The sequence below is a fragment of the Schistocerca serialis genome, chromosome 6 (genome assembly GCF_023864345.2).
Source record: "Schistocerca serialis cubense isolate TAMUIC-IGC-003099 chromosome 6, iqSchSeri2.2, whole genome shotgun sequence".
NCBI lineage: Eukaryota > Metazoa > Arthropoda > Insecta > Orthoptera > Acrididae > Schistocerca > Schistocerca serialis.
The window spans coordinates 245,849,525-245,868,680 of NC_064643.1; the positions used below are offsets into that span (position 1 = coordinate 245,849,525).

At 40.1% G+C, this 19,156-nt stretch overlaps 1 protein-coding gene across 1 annotated transcript in view; it reads right to left on the reverse strand.

Annotated features, from left to right (window-relative positions):
• Positions 1 to 19,156, reverse strand: part of LOC126484081 (WD repeat-containing protein 89) — a 277,264-nt gene that overhangs the window by 109,881 nt on the left and 148,227 nt on the right. The window contains exon 8 of the mRNA XM_050107451.1: positions 1,467 to 1,558. Coding sequence (XP_049963408.1) covers positions 1,467 to 1,558 — 92 coding nt within the window. The remainder of the gene's footprint in view (positions 1 to 1,466; positions 1,559 to 19,156) is intronic.

Sequence of the window (19,156 nt, forward strand, 5' to 3'; positions counted from 1 at the left end):
GAGACTCTTTCTGTTAATATTGTATTTTAATGACCTTGCAGACAATACTAAAAGTAACCAGAAACTTTTTGCAGATGATGTTATCCATAATGAAGAACTGTCTGAAAGAAAAGTTGCACAAATATTAAATCAGATTCTCATAAGATATCAAAGAGATGAAAATATTGATAAATTGTTTAGTATCCTATAATTCCAGTATCAATGACTCACAATTGGAATTGGTGAATTCACACAAATACGTGGATGGAGCAATTTGTAGGAATATGAAATTAAAAGCTCACATAAACTCAGTCGTAGGTAAAGCAGGTGCCAGACTTTGATTCATATGTAGAATACTAGGCAAATGCCATCAATCTACACAGGAGATTGCTCACAAAGTACTCATGTGACCCGTCTTGGACTATGGCTCAGGTGTGTGGGCCCTGTACCAAACAGAGAGGCACGAATTGTCACTAGTGTGTTTCGCCCATGGGAGAGGGTCGTGGAGCTGCTGATGAAACTTAACTGACACAAACGAAACCATGAAAGCCTACTTGCAAAGTTTCAAGAACCAGCTTCAAGTGATGAATCTATGGATACACTATCCCCCCCCACAATATATGTCACTACCATAAGGATGACTTGTAACAGCAGATTCACTATGTGTGCCATTCGGATACTCCCTTCCAGCATAAATTTCTCTGAGCAAAGCAGTTGAGAATTATCTCTCCAGAATATCCTGCATTCTCACAATACCCCTGACCTAAGCCTCCACAAACCTGTTTCCCATTGCCTCACCTTACCTTTTCCCTTTTCTTCTCTGTCATTTTCCACACCATTCTTCCACCACCCAGATTGCACTGTCCCCCCACCCCCCCTCGCCATGCAGGAATTCTCTCTCTCTTTTTGTCTTTCCTCCTTCTTTCCTTCAGTCCCTCTATCCTTCTCTCCCCCCTTCCAGTCCCCCACTCTCCACTCTATCTTCGTCTCTTCACTCCAACCCTCCTTTCCCCCTCTTCTCTCTACATATTTTATAGGCTCTATCCTTTCAGAACACATTTCATCTTTTTGTGCAGCTGCTGAGACATACGTCTTCTTCACTCCTGCCTCATTGAATACCACTAACCTTCCTTGTCTTGTGTGTTCTCCCCTATCTTCTTGCTACATCCATAAGCCCAGGAGACTGCTCAATGGCTGTGGTAGTGTGGTAGTGTGTGTGTGTGTGTGTGTGTGTGTGTGTGTGTGTGTGTGTGTGTGTGGGCGCGCGCGCGCGCGCGCGCGCGCGCGCGCGTGTGTCAATGTGTGTACTTTTTGCCAGTTGGAAAATTAGTTAGTATTCTATTCTGTTACATGTGTCTATGAGCCACACATCAGTCCACTATGGGTGAGTGGTTGATTTTCCTTTATTTTTACATACTGTACCATTCATGAATCTCCTTATTGTAATGGGAATAAGTTATGTATCAAAGCATCATTATAGATCCTACCTTTTTAGTGAAGAGTATCCTGCAATTATTAAGAGACCACCATCTTCTTGGTTGTGTGAGTTGACCAAATATGTGTTGTCAACAGTGTCATCCTGCAACAAAACAGCTATAGTTTCAATGTGGAAAGAATGTAACACAAATAAGTTCTCCCTTCTGCATATGAAAAATTCCATCATCAAAGTGATTTAATGTCAGTGTGGGCAAGAATCAGCACTGTTAAATGTAAAGATCTACAGAAAGAAGGAAGAGAATAAAATGCATCATAAAAGTTAATGTCATTACAATCAGAGCACTGGACAGGTCATCACTCACATGCAGTACATAACAAATACTTCCACACACACACACACACACACACACACACACACACACACACACACACACACACACAGACACACACATATTTGACAACAGCAAAATCTCAAAGGTAATAAGCTTTCAGAATGAAATTTTCACTCCGCAGTGGAGTGTGTGCTGATCTGAAACTTCGTTGTAGATTAAAACAGTGTGCAGACTCAGACTCGAACTTAGGACCTTTGCCTTTCACAGGCAAGTTTGAGTCTCACTGTGGCACACGGTTTTAATCTGCCCGAAAGTTTGGTAATAAGTTGTATTTAATGCTCTGATGTGTTACTACCGACAAAATTTTAAAGTTTGCACAGCATTCAGTGTTCATTGAACAATAAGTATATGAGATACACCAAATCATATATACAGAAAAGAATTTTTTTTTTTAAATATAACAACCTGGGAAGAAAGAAAACACAATGAAAGTCTTCTTATAAGGCAGCAGACAATTGACAAACATCGATAAGTTGTAAGATTCATTGACTTTCAGATGACTTTCCTTTAACTGTATAAATGAGAGTAAATGTGTCATGAAAACAGGCCTTCATAAGCATTTATCAGGAAAGCCTCTCTATATACAATGGCAATACAGACAAACTAGGGCCAGTACAGGACAGAAACTTACAGCTGAATACTAGCAAACAATATATTTAGGTTAGTGTCAGGTATAACAGAATTTTGGTAAATGTTAACTGTTCATTTGGTTCTTAAATCTTCATTAATTGAAGGCAGTGTAGTGCCTCAAGAATTTCAGTGTATATTCTAGAGACACTCGGCCTTCCATCATCTCGAACACCCGATATTTTAAGTATGAGTGTCGACGAGGGGAAGCGTATCTACTGCACCATCCCTTTCTATGTGCAGGTCAGAAGTTTGTTATGAAAAGACTGTAAGCGTGGCGGTTCAATGACACCGACAAGTGTTTGCCACCAACGTCACAGAAGCCGTGATGAAAAGCACAGGAATAATTATGTAGTATTCTTTGATGTGTTAGTGAAAGTGATTATGACTATAGACTTTTAACTTACTTATGTTTTAGCTCTGAATGAGGCAAGATGCATGTGACATCTATTAATTATTTGGTTGTTAAAACCATGCAATTGTGATTATATTTAATAGAATCTAATGGTTAATGACGCAATTGACTTGCAAGAGTTTGAATGTTTATGTGAAACTCATGGAAATGAAAATATACCAGAACTGAACCCAAGTATTATGCTAATACCAAATTATTTCAAGAGAGAGAGTGTGTCTTTTTTAGTTCCTCCAACCAGCATTATTTCTTCGGAGAAGAAGTTGTGGCGATCAACGCAGCCACGTATCCACAGAAGAGGATCAGCTAAATGTTTCAAGTAAGTCAACTGTAGTAAGAGAAGTGTGAAGTTCGCAATCCAGTTTTGCACCGCTTCTCTTGTAGCCGAAACTGTTAGAGCAGGATGGTCTATAAAACACTTTTGAAATATAAAACTGTTGTTAAAGTCCATAATGATTCAGAACTTTAGAGCTGTCACAGTCTATAGGCCCGAGACGCTGGAGTCGACGCCCGTGTGTGAGTGAGGTGTGCTTGCTTGTGTGTGTGTGTGTGTTTGTGTTTGTGTGTGTGTGTGTGTGTGTGTGTGTGTGTGTGTTTACTGACGAAGGCAGTGGCCGAAAGCTATATGTGAGTGTCTTTTAATCGTGTCTGTCTGCAACTTGATGTGTCTTCTTTATGGTAAATAGCAATCTATATTTTCCTGCATTATAGATATTCCTACCTGGAGTTTCCAGTGTTTGATTTAATAAATCTTCTGTTAGATGTGACACTGTTCATACTCTAATGACTGAAAATTAATACATAATATGTAAAGGGCCCTCTGACATTTGTGTATGTTTCTCACATCGTGTATACTCTGCATGGACAAAACAATTTTATAAATGAGATGAATTCTTAGTATTGTAACTCCCTCAGGATTAAAAATTTGCAGTGTACTACTGGAATGAATTGCAAAAGGACTAAACCACACAGAAATGTGAGGACTTCTCTTTGTTGAGGAATGCTACCATTAGTACTAGAATTATTAATTATAATAATAATAGCTGGAGAAAATTTCGAGCTTTCACACAATACAATTCATTTACTTTATTTTACACATACATTCTGCACTCTATGTGACATCTTAATCATTATTATTATATCTTTCCTTTCTCAGGCGTTATGTCTGGTTAAAAATGGAAAGTGATGCGGACCTTTATCAAGCGTGACTTCCTTTTAACTGTATGGTATATGTTACATTGCATTTAGGAACTTTCGGGTAATTGAACATGTATCAATAATTACAGATTTCTGTAGTTGTATATATACGTTTGGATGTAGCTGTATTGCATTGATGTACTGGTGGATATTGTGTGGTGTGACTCCTGTAGTTGACAGTGTAACTGGTATAATGTCAACTTTATCCTAATGCCACATGTCCTTGACTTCCTCAACCAGTTGGATGTATTTTCCAATTTTTTCTCCTGTTATCTTCTGTATATTTGTTGTATTGGGTATGGATATTTTGATTAGTTGTGTTAATTTCTTCTTTTTATTGGTGACTATGATGTCAGGTTTGTTATGTGGTGGTGTTTTATCTGTTATAATGGTTCTGTTCCAGTATAATTTGTATTCATCATTCTCCAGTACATTTTGTGGTGCATACTTGTATGTGGGAACGTGTTGTTGCATTAGTTTATGTTGTATGGCAAGTTGTTGATGTATTAGTTTTGCTACATTGTCATGTCTTCTGGTGTATTCTGTATTTGCTAGTATTGTACATCCGCTTGTGATGTGATCTACTGTTTCTATTTGTTGTTTGCAAAGTCTGCATTTATCTGTTGTGGTATTGGGATCTTTAATAATATGCTTGCTGTAATATCTGGTGTTTATTGTTTGATCCTGTATTGCAATCATGAATCCTTCCATCTCACTGTATATATTGCCTTTTCTTAGCCATGTGTTGGATGCGTCTTGATCGATGTGTGGCTGTGTTAGATGATACGGGTGCTTGTCATGTAGTGTTTTCTTTTTCCAATTTACTTTCTTCGTATCTGTTGATGTTATGTGAGCTAAAGGATTGTAGAAGTGGTCATGAAATTGCAATGGAGTAGCCGATGTATTTATATGAGTGATTGCTTTGTGTATTTTGCTAGTTTCTGCTCGTTCTATAAAGAATTTTCTTAAATTGTCTACCTGTCCATAATGTAGGTTTTTTATGTTGATAAATCCCCTTTCTCCTTCCTTTCTGCTTAATGTGAATCTTTCTGTTGCTGAATGTATGTGATGTATTCTATATTTGTGGCATTGTGATCGTGTAAGTGTATTGAGTGCTTCTACGTCTGTGTTACTCCATTTCACTACTCCAAATGAGTAGGTCAATATTGGTATAGCATAAGTATTTATAGCTTGTGTCTTGTTTCTTGCTGTCAATTCTGTTTTCAGTATTTTTGTTAGTCTTTGTCTATGTTTTTCTTTTAGTTCTTCTTTAATATTTGTATTATCTATTCCTATTTTTTGTCTGTGTCCTAGATATTTATAGGCATCTGTTTTTTTCATTGCTTCTATGCAGCCGCTGTGGTTATCCAATATGTAATTTTCTTGTTTAGTGTGTTTTCCCTTGACTATGCTATTTTTTCTTACATTTGTCTGTTCCCCAAGCCATATTTATATCATTGCTGAATACTTCTGTTATCTTTAGTAATTGGTTGAGTTGCTGATTTGTTGCTGCCAGTAGTTTTAGATCATCCATGTATAGCAAATGTATGATTCTGTGTTGGTATGTTCCAGTAATATTATATCCATAATTTTTATTATTTAGCATGAACCATGGACCTTGCCATTGGTGGGGAGGCTTGCGTGCCTCAGCGATACAGATAGCCGTACCGTAGGTGCAACCACAACGGAGGGGTATCTGTTGAGAGGTCAGACAAACGTGTGGTTCCTGAAGAGGGGCAGCAGCCTTTTCAGTAGTTGCAAGGGCAACAGTCTGAATGATTGACTGATCTGGCCTTGTAACAATAACCAAAACGGCCTTGCTGTGCTGGTACTGCGAACGGCTGAAAGCAAGGGGAAACTACAGCCGTAATTTTTCCCGAGGGCATGCAGCTTTACTGTATGATTACATGATGATGGCATCCTCTTGGGTAAAATATTCCGGAGGTAAAATAGTCCCCCATTCGGATCTCCGGGCGGGGACTACTCAAGAGGATGTCGTTATCAGGAGAAAGAAAACTGGCGTTCTACGGATCGGAGCGTGGAATGTCAGATCCCTTAATCGGGCAGGTAGGTTAGAAAATTTAAAAAGCGAAATGGATAGGTTGAAGTTAGATATAGTGGGAATTAGTGAAGTTCGGTGGCAGGAGGAACAAGACTTCTGGTCAGGTGACTACAGGGTTATAAACACAAAATCAAATAGGGGTAATGCAGGAGTAGGTTTAATAATGAATAGGAAAATAGGAATGCGGGTAAGCTACTACAAACAGCATAGTGAACGCATTATTGTGGCCAAGATAGATACGAAGCCCACGCCTACTACAGTAGTACAAGTTTATATGCCAACTAGCTCTGCAGATGACGAAGAAATTGAAGAAATGTATGATGAAATAAAAGAAATTATTCAGATTGTGAAGGGAGACGAAAATTTAATAGTCATGGGTGACTGGAATTCGAGTGTAGGAAAAGGGAGAGAAGGAAACATAGTAGGTGAATATGGATTGGAGGACAGAAATGAAAGAGGAAGCCGCCTGGTAGAATTTTGCACAGAGCACAACATAATCATAACTAACACTTGGTTTAAGAATCATGAAAGAAGGTTGTATACATGGAAGAACCCTGGAGATACTAAAAGGTATCAGATAGATTATATAATGGTAAGACAGAGATTTAGGAACCAGGTTTTAAATTGTAAGACATTTCCAGGGGCAGATGTGGACTCTGACCACAATCTATTGGTTATGACCTGTAGATTAAAACTGAAGAAACTGCAAAAAGGTGGGAATTTAAGGAGAAGGGACCTGGATAAACTAAAAGAACCAGAGGTTGTACAGAGATTCAGGGAGAGCATAAGGGAGCAATTGAGAGGAATGGGGGAAATAAATACAGTAGAAGAAGAATGGGTAGCTTTGAGGGATGAAGTAGTGAAGGCAGCAGAGGATCAAGTAGGTAAAAAGACGAGGGCTAGTAGAAATCCTTGGGTAACAGAAGAAATATTGAATTTAATTGATGAAGGGAGAAAATATAAAAATGCAGTAAGTGAAACAGGCAAAAAGGAATACAAACGTCTCAAAAATGAGATCGACAGGAAGTGCAAAATGGCTAAGCAGGGATGGCTAGAGGACAAATGTAAGGATGTAGAGGCCTATCTCACTAGGGGTAAGATAGATACCGCCTACAGGAAAATTAAAGAGACCTTTGGAGAGAAGAGAACCACTTGTATGAATATCAAGAGCTCAGATGGAAACCCAGTTCTAAGCAAAGAAGGGAAAGCAGAAAGGTGGAAGGAGTATATAGAGGGTCTATACAAGGGCGATGTACTTGAGGACAATATTATGGAAATGGAAGAGGATGTAGATGAAGATGAAATGGGAGATATGATACTGCGTGAAGAGTTTGACAGAGCACTGAAAGACCTGAGTCGAAACAAGGCCCCCGGAGTAGACAATATTCCATTGGAACTACTGACGGCCGTGGGAGAGCCAGTCCTGACAAAGCTCTACCATCTGGTGAGCAAGATGTATGAAACAGGCGAAATACCCTCAGACTTCAAGAAGAATATAATAATTCCAATCCCAAAGAAAGCAGGTGTTGACAGATGTGAAAATTACCGAACTATCAGCTTAATAAGTCACAGCTGCAAAATACTAACACGAATTCTTTACAGACGAATGGAAAAACTAGTAGAAGCCAACCTCGGGGAAGATCAGTTTGGATTCCGTAGAAACACTGGAACACGTGAGGCAATACTGGCCTTACGACTTATCTTAGAAGAAAGATTAAGGAAAGGAAAACCTACGTTTCTAGCATTTGTAGACTTAGAGAAAGCTTTTGACAATGTTGACTGGAATACTCTCTTTCAAATTCTAAAGGTGGCAGGGGTAAAATACAGGGAGCGAAAGGCTATTTACAATTTGTACAGAAACCAAATGGCAGTTATAAGAGTCGAGGGACATGAAAGGGAAGCAGTGGTTGGGAAGGGAGTGAGACAGGGTTGTAGCCTCTCCCCGATGTTGTTCAATCTGTATATTGAGCAAGCAGTAAAGGAAACAAAAGAAAAATTCGGAGTAGGTATTAAAATTCATGGAGAAGAAATAAAAACTTTGAGGTTCGCCGATGACATTGTAATTCTGTCAGAGACAGCAAAGGACTTGGAAGAGCAGTTGAATGGAATGGACAGTGTCTTGAAAGGAGGATATAAGATGAACATCAACAAAAGCAAAACAAGGATAATGGAATGTAGTCTAATTAAGTCGGGTGATGCTGAGGGAATTAGATTAGGAAATGAGGCACTTAAAGTAGTAAAGGAGTTTTGCTATTTGGGGAGCAAAATAACTGATGATGGTCGAAGTAGAGAGGATATAAAATGTAGGCTGGCAATGGCAAGGAAAGCGTTTCTGAAGAAGAGAAATTTGTTAACATCCAGTATTGATTTAAGTGTCAGGAAGTCATTTCTGAAAGTATTCGTATGGAGTGTAGCCATGTACGGAAGTGAAACATGGACGATAAATAGTTTGGACAAGAAGAGAATAGAAGCTTTCGAAATGTGGTGCTACAGAAGAATGCTGAAGATTAGATGGGTAGATCACATAACTAATGAGGAAGTATTGAATAGGATTGGGGAGAAGAGAAGTTTGTGGCACAACTTGACCAGAAGAAGGGATCGGTTGGTAGGACATGTTCTGAGGCATCAAGGGATCACCAATTTAGTATTGGAGGGCAGCGTGGAGGGTAAAAATCGTAGAGGGAGACCAAGAGATGAATACACTAAGCAGATTCAGAAGGATGTAGGTTGCAGTAGGTACTGGGAGATGAAAAAGCTTGCACAGGATAGAGTAGCATGGAGAGTTGCATCAAACCAGTCTCAGGACTGAAGACCACAACAACAACAACATGTTGGATAGTGGGTTCAGAGCAAGGCAGAACCAGAAAGGACTTAATGAGTCTCCTTGGTATATTCCATGCTTAATATGTATTGGCTGTGATATGATATTATTTGAATTTGTTTGGATATTAAGTGTGGTTTTCCAATTTTTCATTACTATGTTTAGGAACTGTATCAATTTATGATCTACTTTGTATATTTCCAATATTTGTAGTAACCATGAGTGGGGTACACTATCAAAAGCTTTTTGGTAATCAATGTACACACAGAGTAGCGACCTTTGTTTGGTTTTAGCTTGATATGTCACCTCTGCATCTATTATCAGTTGCTCTTTACATCCTCATGCTCCTTTGCAGCAGCCTTTTTTTTCTTCATTCCTAATTTTGTTCTGTGTTTTATGTGTCATTAATTTCTGTGTAATGACTGAACTTAATATTTTGTATATTGTTGGTAGGCATGTTATGGGGCAATATTTTGCTGGGTTTGCTGTCTGCTTGATCTTTAGGTTTCAGATAAGTTATTCCTTGTGTAAGTGTATCAGGGACTGTGTATGGGTCTGCAATGTAACTGTTAAATAATTTTATGAATGTAATAGAAAGAAACATTCCCCATGGGAAAAATATATTAAAAACCAAAGATGCTGTGACTTACCAAACGAGAAAGCGCTGGTAGATAGACACAATAAAAAAAACACAACATAAACACAAATTTCAAGCTTTCGCAACCCACGGTTGCTTCATCAGGAAAGAGGGAAGGAGAGGGAAAGACGAAAAGATGTGGGTTTTAAGGGAGAGGGTGAGGAGTCATTCCAATCCCGGGAGTGGAAAGACTTACCTTAGGGGGAAAAAGGGACAGGTATACACTCCCGCACACACACACATATCCATCCGCACATATACAAACACAAGCAGACATATGCAAAGGCAAGGAGTTTGGGCAGAGATGTCAGTCGAGGTGGAAGTACAGAGGCAAAGATGTTGTTGAGTGACAAGTGATGTACAAGGGGTGGCAACTTGAAATTAGTGGAGGTTGAGGCCTGGTGGGTAACGGGAAGAGAGGATACATTGAAGGGCAAGTTCCCATCTCCAGAGTTCTGATAGGTTGGTGTCAGTGGGAAGTATCCAGATAACCCGGACGGTGTAACACTGTGCCAAGATGTGCTGGCCGTGCACCAAGGCAAGTTTAGCCCCAGGGTGATCCTCATTACCAACAAACACTGTCTGCCTGTGTCTGTTAATGCGAATGGACAGTTTGTTGCTCATTGCACACAGACCCAGTCTCTCCCATCTAATCAATCTCCCACTTCCAGCTCCACTCTCCCCAAAACCTCAAAATTCTAGTCAACACAATCTGGACCACAACACCCCAATTCAGTAGTTAATCCTGGTCCTACTCCAAATCCCATGCCACTTTCCTCAACGTTGACCTCCATCTGCCCAATGGCCAGCTTCACACATCTGTCCACATCAAACCCACCAACAAGCAACAGTACCTCCATTATGACAGCTGCCACCCATTCCATATCTAACGGTCCCTTCCCTACAGCTTAGGTCTTCGTGGCAAAGGAATCTGCTCCAGTCCTAAATCCCTGAACCATTACACCAACAACCTGAAAGCAGCTTTCGAATCCCGCATCTACCCTCCCGACCTGGTACAGAAGCAAATGACCAGAGCCACTTCCTCATCCCCTCAAACCCAGAACCTCTCACAGAAGAACCCCAAAAGTGCCCCACTTGTGACAGGATACTTTCCAGGTCTGGATCACACTCTGAATGTGGCTCTCCAGCAGGGATACGACTTCCTCAAATCCTGCCCTGAAATGAGATCCATCCTTCATGAAATCCTCCCCACTCCACCAAGAGTGTCTTTCCGCCGTCCACCTACCCTTCATAACTTCTTGGTTCATCCCTATGAAATCCCAAAACTACCTTCCCTACCCTCTGGCTCCTACCCTTGTAACTGCCCCCACGGTAAAACCTGTCCCATGCATCCTCCCACCACCACCTACTCCAGTCCTGTAACCCGGAAGGTGTACACGATCAAAGGCAGAGCCACATGTGAAAGCACCCACGTGTTTTACCAACTGACCTGCCTACACTGTGAAGCCTTCTATTTGGGAATGACCAGCAACAAACTGTCCATTCGCATTAACAGACACGGGCAGACAGTGTTTGTTGGGAATGGAGATCACCCTGTGGCTAAACATGCCTTGGTGCACGGCCAGCACATCTTGGCATAGTGTTACACCGTCCGGGTTATCTGGATACTTCCCACTGACACCAACCTATCAGAACTCTGGAGATGGGAACTTGCCCTTCAATGTATCCTCTCTTCCCGTTACCCACCAGGCCTCAACTTCCACTAATTTCAAGTTGCCACCCCTTGTACATCTCTTGTCACTCAACAACATCTTTGCCTCTGTACTTCCGCCTCGACTGACATCTCTGCCCAAACTCTTTGCCTTTACATATGTCTGCTTGTGTTTGTATACGTGCGGATGGATATGTGTGTGTGCGCGCGAGTGTATACCTGTCCCTTTTTCCCCCTAAGGTAAGTCTTTCCACTCCCGGGATTGGAATGACTCCTCACCCTCTCCCTTAAAACCCACATCTTTTCGTCTTTTCCTCTCCTTCCGTCTTTCCTGATGAAGCAACCGTGGGTTGCGAAAGCTTGAAATTTGTGTGTGTGTGTTGTGTGTTTTTTACTGTGTCTATCTACCAGCGCTTTCTCGTTTGGTAAGTCACAGCATCTTTATGCTAAATAATTTAGTTAGATGTGAATGTGTTGAGGTGAACTTCTTTAGCCAGAAATTTGCTATTTTATCTTTTCCAGGGGCTTTCCAATTGTGCGTAGAATTATTTGCTCGGGTAACTTCATGTTGCAAAATTATCACTTCAGGCATTTATGGTATCATCTTATATGTGTCTGTTTCTGCTTGTATCCACCGTGCATGTCTGTTATGTTGTACCGGGTTTGACCATATGTTGCTCCAGAAGTGTTCCATGTCTGTTATGTTTGGTGGATTGTCTATTTTAATGTGTGTGTTATCTATTGTCTGGTAAAATTTCTTTTGGTTTGTGTTGAATGTTTGGTCTTGTTTCCTTCTATTTTCACTTTTTTTGTATCTTCTAAGTCGTTTGGCCAATGCTTGTAATTTCTGCTTCTTTTCATCTAATTGCTCTATCGCTTCTTGTTGTGAGATTATTATTATTATTATTGTTGTTGTTGTTATTACTATTATTATTATCATCATCATCATTATTATTAATTGTAACACATAATGCTATATTTATTTTGGGAAGTAATGTCATATGTTAAATACTTTACATAGCTTGTCATAGTTTCTGGTACTGTTTACCACTGTAATGGGTGTGTTATGAAATCTTATTTTGTTCAGTACCATTGTTTTAACTATTGCACATGTTCATTCTTTCATTCATTGTACTCCACAGACACTGTCAAGAAGGGAAACCATTGTTGTTGTTGTTGTTGTTGTTGTGGTCTTCAGTCCTGAGACTGGTTTGATGCAGCTCTCCATGCTACTCTATCCTGTGCAAGCTTCTTCATCTCTGAATAACTACTGCAACCTACATCCTTCTGAATCTGCTTACTGTATTCGTCTCTTGGTCTCCCTCTACGATTTTTACCCTCCACACTGCCCTCCAATACTAAACTGGTGATCCCTTGATGCCTCAGAACATGTCCTACCAACCAATCCCTTCTTCTAGTTAAGTTGTGCCACAAACTTCTCTTCTCCCCAATCCTATTCAACACTTCCTCATTAGTTATGTGATCTACCCATCTAATCTTCAGCATTCTTCTGTAGCACCACATTTCGAAAGATTCTATTCTCTTCTTGTCCAAAATATTTATTATCCATGTTTCACTTCCATACATGGCCACGCTCCATACAAATACTTTCAGAAACGACTTCCTGACACTTAAATCTATACTCGATGTTAACAAATTTCTCTTCTTCAGAAATGCTTTCCTTGCCATTGCCAGTCTACATTTTATATCCTCTCTACTTCGACCATCATCAGTTATTTTACTCCCTAAATAGCAAAACTCCTTCACTACTTTAAGTGTCTCATTTCCTAATCTAAATTCCCTCCGCATCACCTGACTTAATTCGACTACATTCCATTATCCTCGTTTTGCTTTTGTTGATGTTCATCTTATATCCTCCTTTCAAGACGCTATCCATTCCGTTCAACTGCTCTTCCAAGTCCTTTCCTGTCTCTGACAGAATTACAATGTCATCGGCGAACCTCAAAGTTTTTATTTCTTCTCCATGGATTTTAATACCTACTCCGAATTTTTCTTTTGTTTCCTTCACTGCTTGCTCAATATACAGATTGAATAACATCGGGGAGAGGCTAAAACCCTGTCTCACTCCCTTTCCAACCACTGCTTCCCTTTCATATCCGCCGACTCTTATAACTGCCATCAGGTTTTTGTACAAATTGTAAATAGCTTTTCGCTCCCTGTAGTTTACCCCTGCCACCTGCAGAATTTGAAAGAGAGTATTCCAGTCAACATTGTCAAAAGCTTTCTCTAAGTCTACAAATGCTAGAAATGTAGGTTTGCCTTTCCTTAATCTAGCTTCTAAGATAAGTCGTAGGGTCAGTATTGCCTCACGTGTTCTGATATTTCTACGGAATCCAAACTGATCTTCCCCGAAGTCGGCTTCTACTAGTTTTTCCATTTGTCTGTAAAGAATTCGCATTAGTATTTTACAGCCATGACTTATTAAACTGATTAAACCTTTAAGGATGTGGAATAAAATGCAATAAAAAAGATAAATGACTTTTTGGACTGATAATGACATTTTTTTCTGTTCTTACTAAATTTAATCAAGTAGGTTACAAAAAGCAGCTGCCTCCTTGGCTAATCTAAATAGTTTTTGTGTATCTTCCATCAGCAGCTTAATATGTACTTGATTCCAATGAAGTTTTTCATATATAATAGTTATTGAACCTCTAAATACTGTGACCTCCTTACAGCACATTGCTGTTTGTCATTAGCATTACAACAAACACTGCTACTTGTCAATAAGAAGTTAACAGAACTTTTCAATCTGTGAATCTAGCTGTTGTAATTTACTCAACAAGCAGTGGCAGAACAGTCACATGAAAGAATGTTATAATTAGGCAAGCTTTCAGAGCCAGTGTCTCCTTCTTCAGGCAGAAGCATTGAAGGGGAAGGAATAGGGGTGAGAAAAACAGCTGGTGAGGTCTAGGAAAAGGGGTAGATTTCTTAAAAGTCGCCCTGAACAGTGGGTCAGGGCAGACGTACCAGACAGTATGAAAAGTAGTCTTTCCTTCTCATCCTGTCCGGTACGTCTCCCCTGACCTGCAGTGGTGGGCGACTTTTCTGAAATCTACCCCTTTTCCTAGACCTCTCCAGCCCTTTCCCTTCTCCCCTATTCCTTCCACTTCAACTGTTCTGCCTGAAGAAGAAGCCACTGGCTCCAACAGCTTGCCTGATTATAACCTCCTTTTACATGTATATATCTCTTTTTCCAACAAACAGCTCAATTCATACATACATACCAGAAACAAAAATGATCTGCACAAGGACTTAAAAGCACTTACTTTAGTTCAAAATGGGGTCCACTACTCAGGAACACTCATCTTCAATAATTTGCCAGCAAACATAAAAAATTTAGTTCCAAATAAAGATCAGTTTAAAAGGAGCCTGAAAGACTTACTAGTGGCCAACTCCTTCTACTCCACTGACGAATTTTTTAATAGAAACAAATGATGTATTGTATATACTCATGCTATTACTATTGTTATTTCAGCTTAAAAAATAAATAAATAAATAAAAATTGACATGTTCCACAGCCACGAGGATCTCCTCAGCACAGAACTATGGAACGAAAAACTAATCTAATCTAATCTCTAATCTTCTGTGGCCACTTGGTGAGTAGATTTTTTATCCATTCAAATTACTTTATACTTGAAAAAATTGATTTTGTTTCATCGTTACATTGAGGTAATTTGTAGCATCAGTGACTCACGAGTATGCTTTTAATTTTCAACTGGTTGGGATTTCCAGTTTCTTGCTTTACGTGAGACGAGAGTTCATTTAATATTTTTGTACCAGTGTACATAACTCAACACTGAACCCTTGGCAAGGATGCAAAGTCTAAATGAAAATTATTTTTGGATCTTGTGACTGTGGATCACTATTCACCTGAAACTTTTTTTATTATCAGCAACAAAAACTGTTAAGAAGTAAATGTATTGGGAAGTAAATGTACGAATTGCGAGAGCCTTCAAAGGGCTTCTTTAAGCTGTTCATTTACCTAGCTTACATCATATTTTTACTGCTCGCTTCAGCTGAATAAACACTTTATTTACTTTAGGTGCAATGCCACAGAAGACAACTGTATATGACACCAGGGAGAGAAATTATGCAAAGTATGTGAACACTCTAGTCTTAAGGCCTTCTACGGGCAAAAAAAAATGTGAGCTCCTTGATTAGTTTATCTATGTATCAACGCCATTTTAATTTGCTTGCTAGCCACTTGGACCCCAAAGAATTTTTTGTTTAGTGTACGATAATTAATGTCTACTTCTGGTGGTAACTGGTCATTTTTGCATGTTTGAAGTTGAGTAATATAAGTCTTTGTGAGAGTAAAATGGTTAAACTGTTAGCTGTGAACCACACAGAGGATGGTTCAATCATCATCTGAGCTGTGGTTGATAAAGTTGAGCTGGACCCTTTATTAGTATGCTTGTATCATCAGCAAACATAACATTTTTGTAATCACACTTTAAAGTCATTGGAATATCATTTATGTAGTGTACGGACAAGAGTTGGCCCAGTACTGATACTTGTGGGACTTCACATGTTATGTTCTCCTATTCTGAGATATAATATCAAGCCAGTAACACAGCCTGTCAAAGAAAGCCTCTGCTTTCTGTTACGAAAGTAAGACTTTATGCATTGAAGGGATATGCCAATAATGTCCTAACACTAGTTTCCCCAAGTAGAATTTTATAGTGCAAACAATCTAAGGCTGTGGCAAGGGCAAAAAATATCCAAACAAGATAATTTTCTTCAGTTTCTCCCAGAATATCTGTTGATCGAACAGTCCACTGGTGTACTGCCAGTTCATACTGTCCAATAGGCACAATATTTTGGCAATCAGACATTGTCACCATCAAGAGTTGCACTGACATACTGACCTTCTGGTGGCCCACAGCCAACTCACATCCCCTCCCCCCATGAGCCATCCTCTGAGCAGTCTGCATGCATGGGCACAGGTCAGTTCAACCACAAAGGCGATTTCGTTGGTATTTGTGGGCAGCGGCATCAGGCAGGGTGCCCTGATTGCTGTGGCGAGGATGTAGTTACCCTGTCCATCCTTGCCATCAAAACATTGTGTTTGCTGAGTGTCTTCTTCATTAAACCCAGTCCTGGTTCCGAAGCCTTGCCGAGATTACACATACAATCCTGGTTTATGAGATTTTCCTGGTACATATTTTCATGGCTTTCCTAATGACACTGTCCCAATATTTTGATATTTATGCTGAAATCTTGGTATGTTTGTATTCCATTGCATTGAGTATTGGACAAACAGCGCTCTGTGACTGATGACATGTTAGTCAAGTGTGCTACTGGTGTCCTTGATATCGATCTTCGATGGTGCACAGTGTTTGTCCAGTATATGTCTTACCACACTGTCACAGAACCTGATTACCCCAGTCTTATGTAAACTGAGGTCATCTTTGATGCTCCCCAATAATGCACATGTTTTATTGGTTGGGTAAAAGACATTCCTTACACAGTGCTTTCTCAGTATGCACCTAATTTTTCCTCATAGCATGCCAGTGTATAGTGACAAGACAGTGGGTGCCTCTTTCTCTGTGTCTTCATCCATCTTCACATGATGTACTGTAGTTTGATGGGTGCAGAGCACCCTTCATCTGTCATTTCAAGTTACTGTTTTTTCAGAGTACAGTTCTGAGGTGTTCCAGTTCCTCTATGAATAGTGATTGTAGCTCTATGAGTGCAGGCACAAGTCACTGTTCATTCTCTTCTAATACGCTATGTGGCTCAGGATGCCATCAGCTCTTATTTGACCATGACATCATAGAATAGTAATCTTCCTTCTGCCTTGGTCTCCTTATTGAATTTGATATTGGGATGAATGGAGTTTAGATGTGCAAGGAACGACTTGAGTTTGTCCCTTCCATGGGTCCAGATGATGAATGTATCATCCACATAACAGAAAAAAGCAAGTGGGTTTCTATTTGGATGACTTCAAGGCCTCCTCCTTAAAATGCTCCATATGCAAAATTTCCAACCATAGGTGAAGGTGGGCTGTGCTCACTGCAACTCCTTTCATTTGTTCATAATATCCTCCATTAAACAGAAAATTAGTGGTCAGGACCTGCCTGAAAAGGTCAGTGGTCTTCCTGTAATTTTTGACCAATGAAACCACATGACTGTCACAGAGGCACCCTGGTGAAAAGTGAAATAACATCAAAGCTCACCGGGATATCTGAGTCCTTCAGCCTTAAATTGTTGAGGTGTTTCGCAATATCTACAGAATTGTGGACATGATGCAGGCATTTACCTGCATAAGGGCACAGTACATCTTTTTAGCATTTTGCCCGCAAATATGTTGGTGTCCTGATGTTACTGATAATGGGGCATAATGGATCTTAAAAAGTTCATAATGTCTTGGTGGCTCAGATTCTTGTGGTAACAATTTCTTGATGACCCCTTCTGGCAATTCCGAGACCTCAAGAAGTGCACTGGTCTTGTTCTCCACCTTTGGTGGGGACAGCATTGACCTTCCTGTTGGAGTCATCATCTAGCAGGCCCTGCACTTCTCAGTGTAATCCTTCTGGGAGTTAACAACAGTAGCATTGCCTTTGTTGGCATATAATATGACAATCTTGGGGCAATCTCTCAGGTCCCAAATGGCCTTCCTCTCTCTGTTTGTAATGTTTGATTCGGTAGGCTTGGTTCTCATCTGAACATGACATGATCCACAATAAACTTCTTTAGCTGCTTCAGGCAGTAGTTTCATAGCAATCTGTTCAACTGCATTGACAGTGTCCAGGTCCAGTGTAAACTTAGGTGTGGGAGCAAAGTTAACACTCCCCTCCAAAACTGAAACCCCTATGACATTCAGCTACATGTCAGTCAGATAGATGACAGTCTTGCAGCAGACCTCCGGTGATTGTCTGCCAGTGAGACATACGAATTTTGATGTTTGCATCCTGTGGACTTCCTATGTGTGGGCATAGCACTGAGTAAAACTGTCTTTTACCCAACCACCAAAACATGAGCATTGCTGGGAATTGTCAAAGATGACCTCACTTTACGGAAGGCCACGGTCTATCATTATCTGTGCCAATGTGGGCAGTCATATAGGGACAAACAGTGTGCATCATCGAAGATCACAGTAGAGAACACCAACAGTACACTACAAATGTATCACAACAAGTCAGTGGTCACAAAACACTATTTGTCCGAGACTCATGCGATGGAATACAATCGTACCAGGATTTTAGAGAGATTACCAAAATGTGCACCAGGAACAATATTATCAAGAAAAACTGTGGTTATAATCTCAGCAAGACTTGGGCACCAACACTGTCTCCACCTATGAAGACAATCAGCAAACACAGCATTCTGGGACTATGATGGATGGAGAGGCTACACTCCTACTACAGCAAAAAGGGTGCCCGGCTGTCCTCCCCCCAGGAGGTCCATATACCAGCATGACTGATGATGGCGGCATGTCTGATTGACAAAATATTGTAATTTTTCTTGTTTAGCTCTGCAAGGACTTCATTTGTAAGGTCTCCTATCGCTTTCTCTGTGGAGAATCCTTTACAAAAGCCAGACAAAGAGAGGTTCTGCCCAATTAAATTTTCCCAAACATTTGTAAAAGACTGGTAGCCCCATAATTACAGGTGGTTTGTTTATCTCCAGTTTCATGGATAGATGTAACTACACATTATTTAAGTCTGTCAGAAAATATAACCAAGTGATTGATTACGAAGATAGCATATGGATAATCTTATCAAGTCAGCAAAAGATTTTAATATTCTTCTAGATAAACCATAATCATCACCAGAATAAGGGCTGAAACTCCTTAGTGATTGTATTTCTGATGTTGGGCTCTGCGGAAGTTCAATGCTCACCAGAGGAAATGGACCTTGAGGTGGTTAGATGGCACAGTACCACCCCAGTGATGTG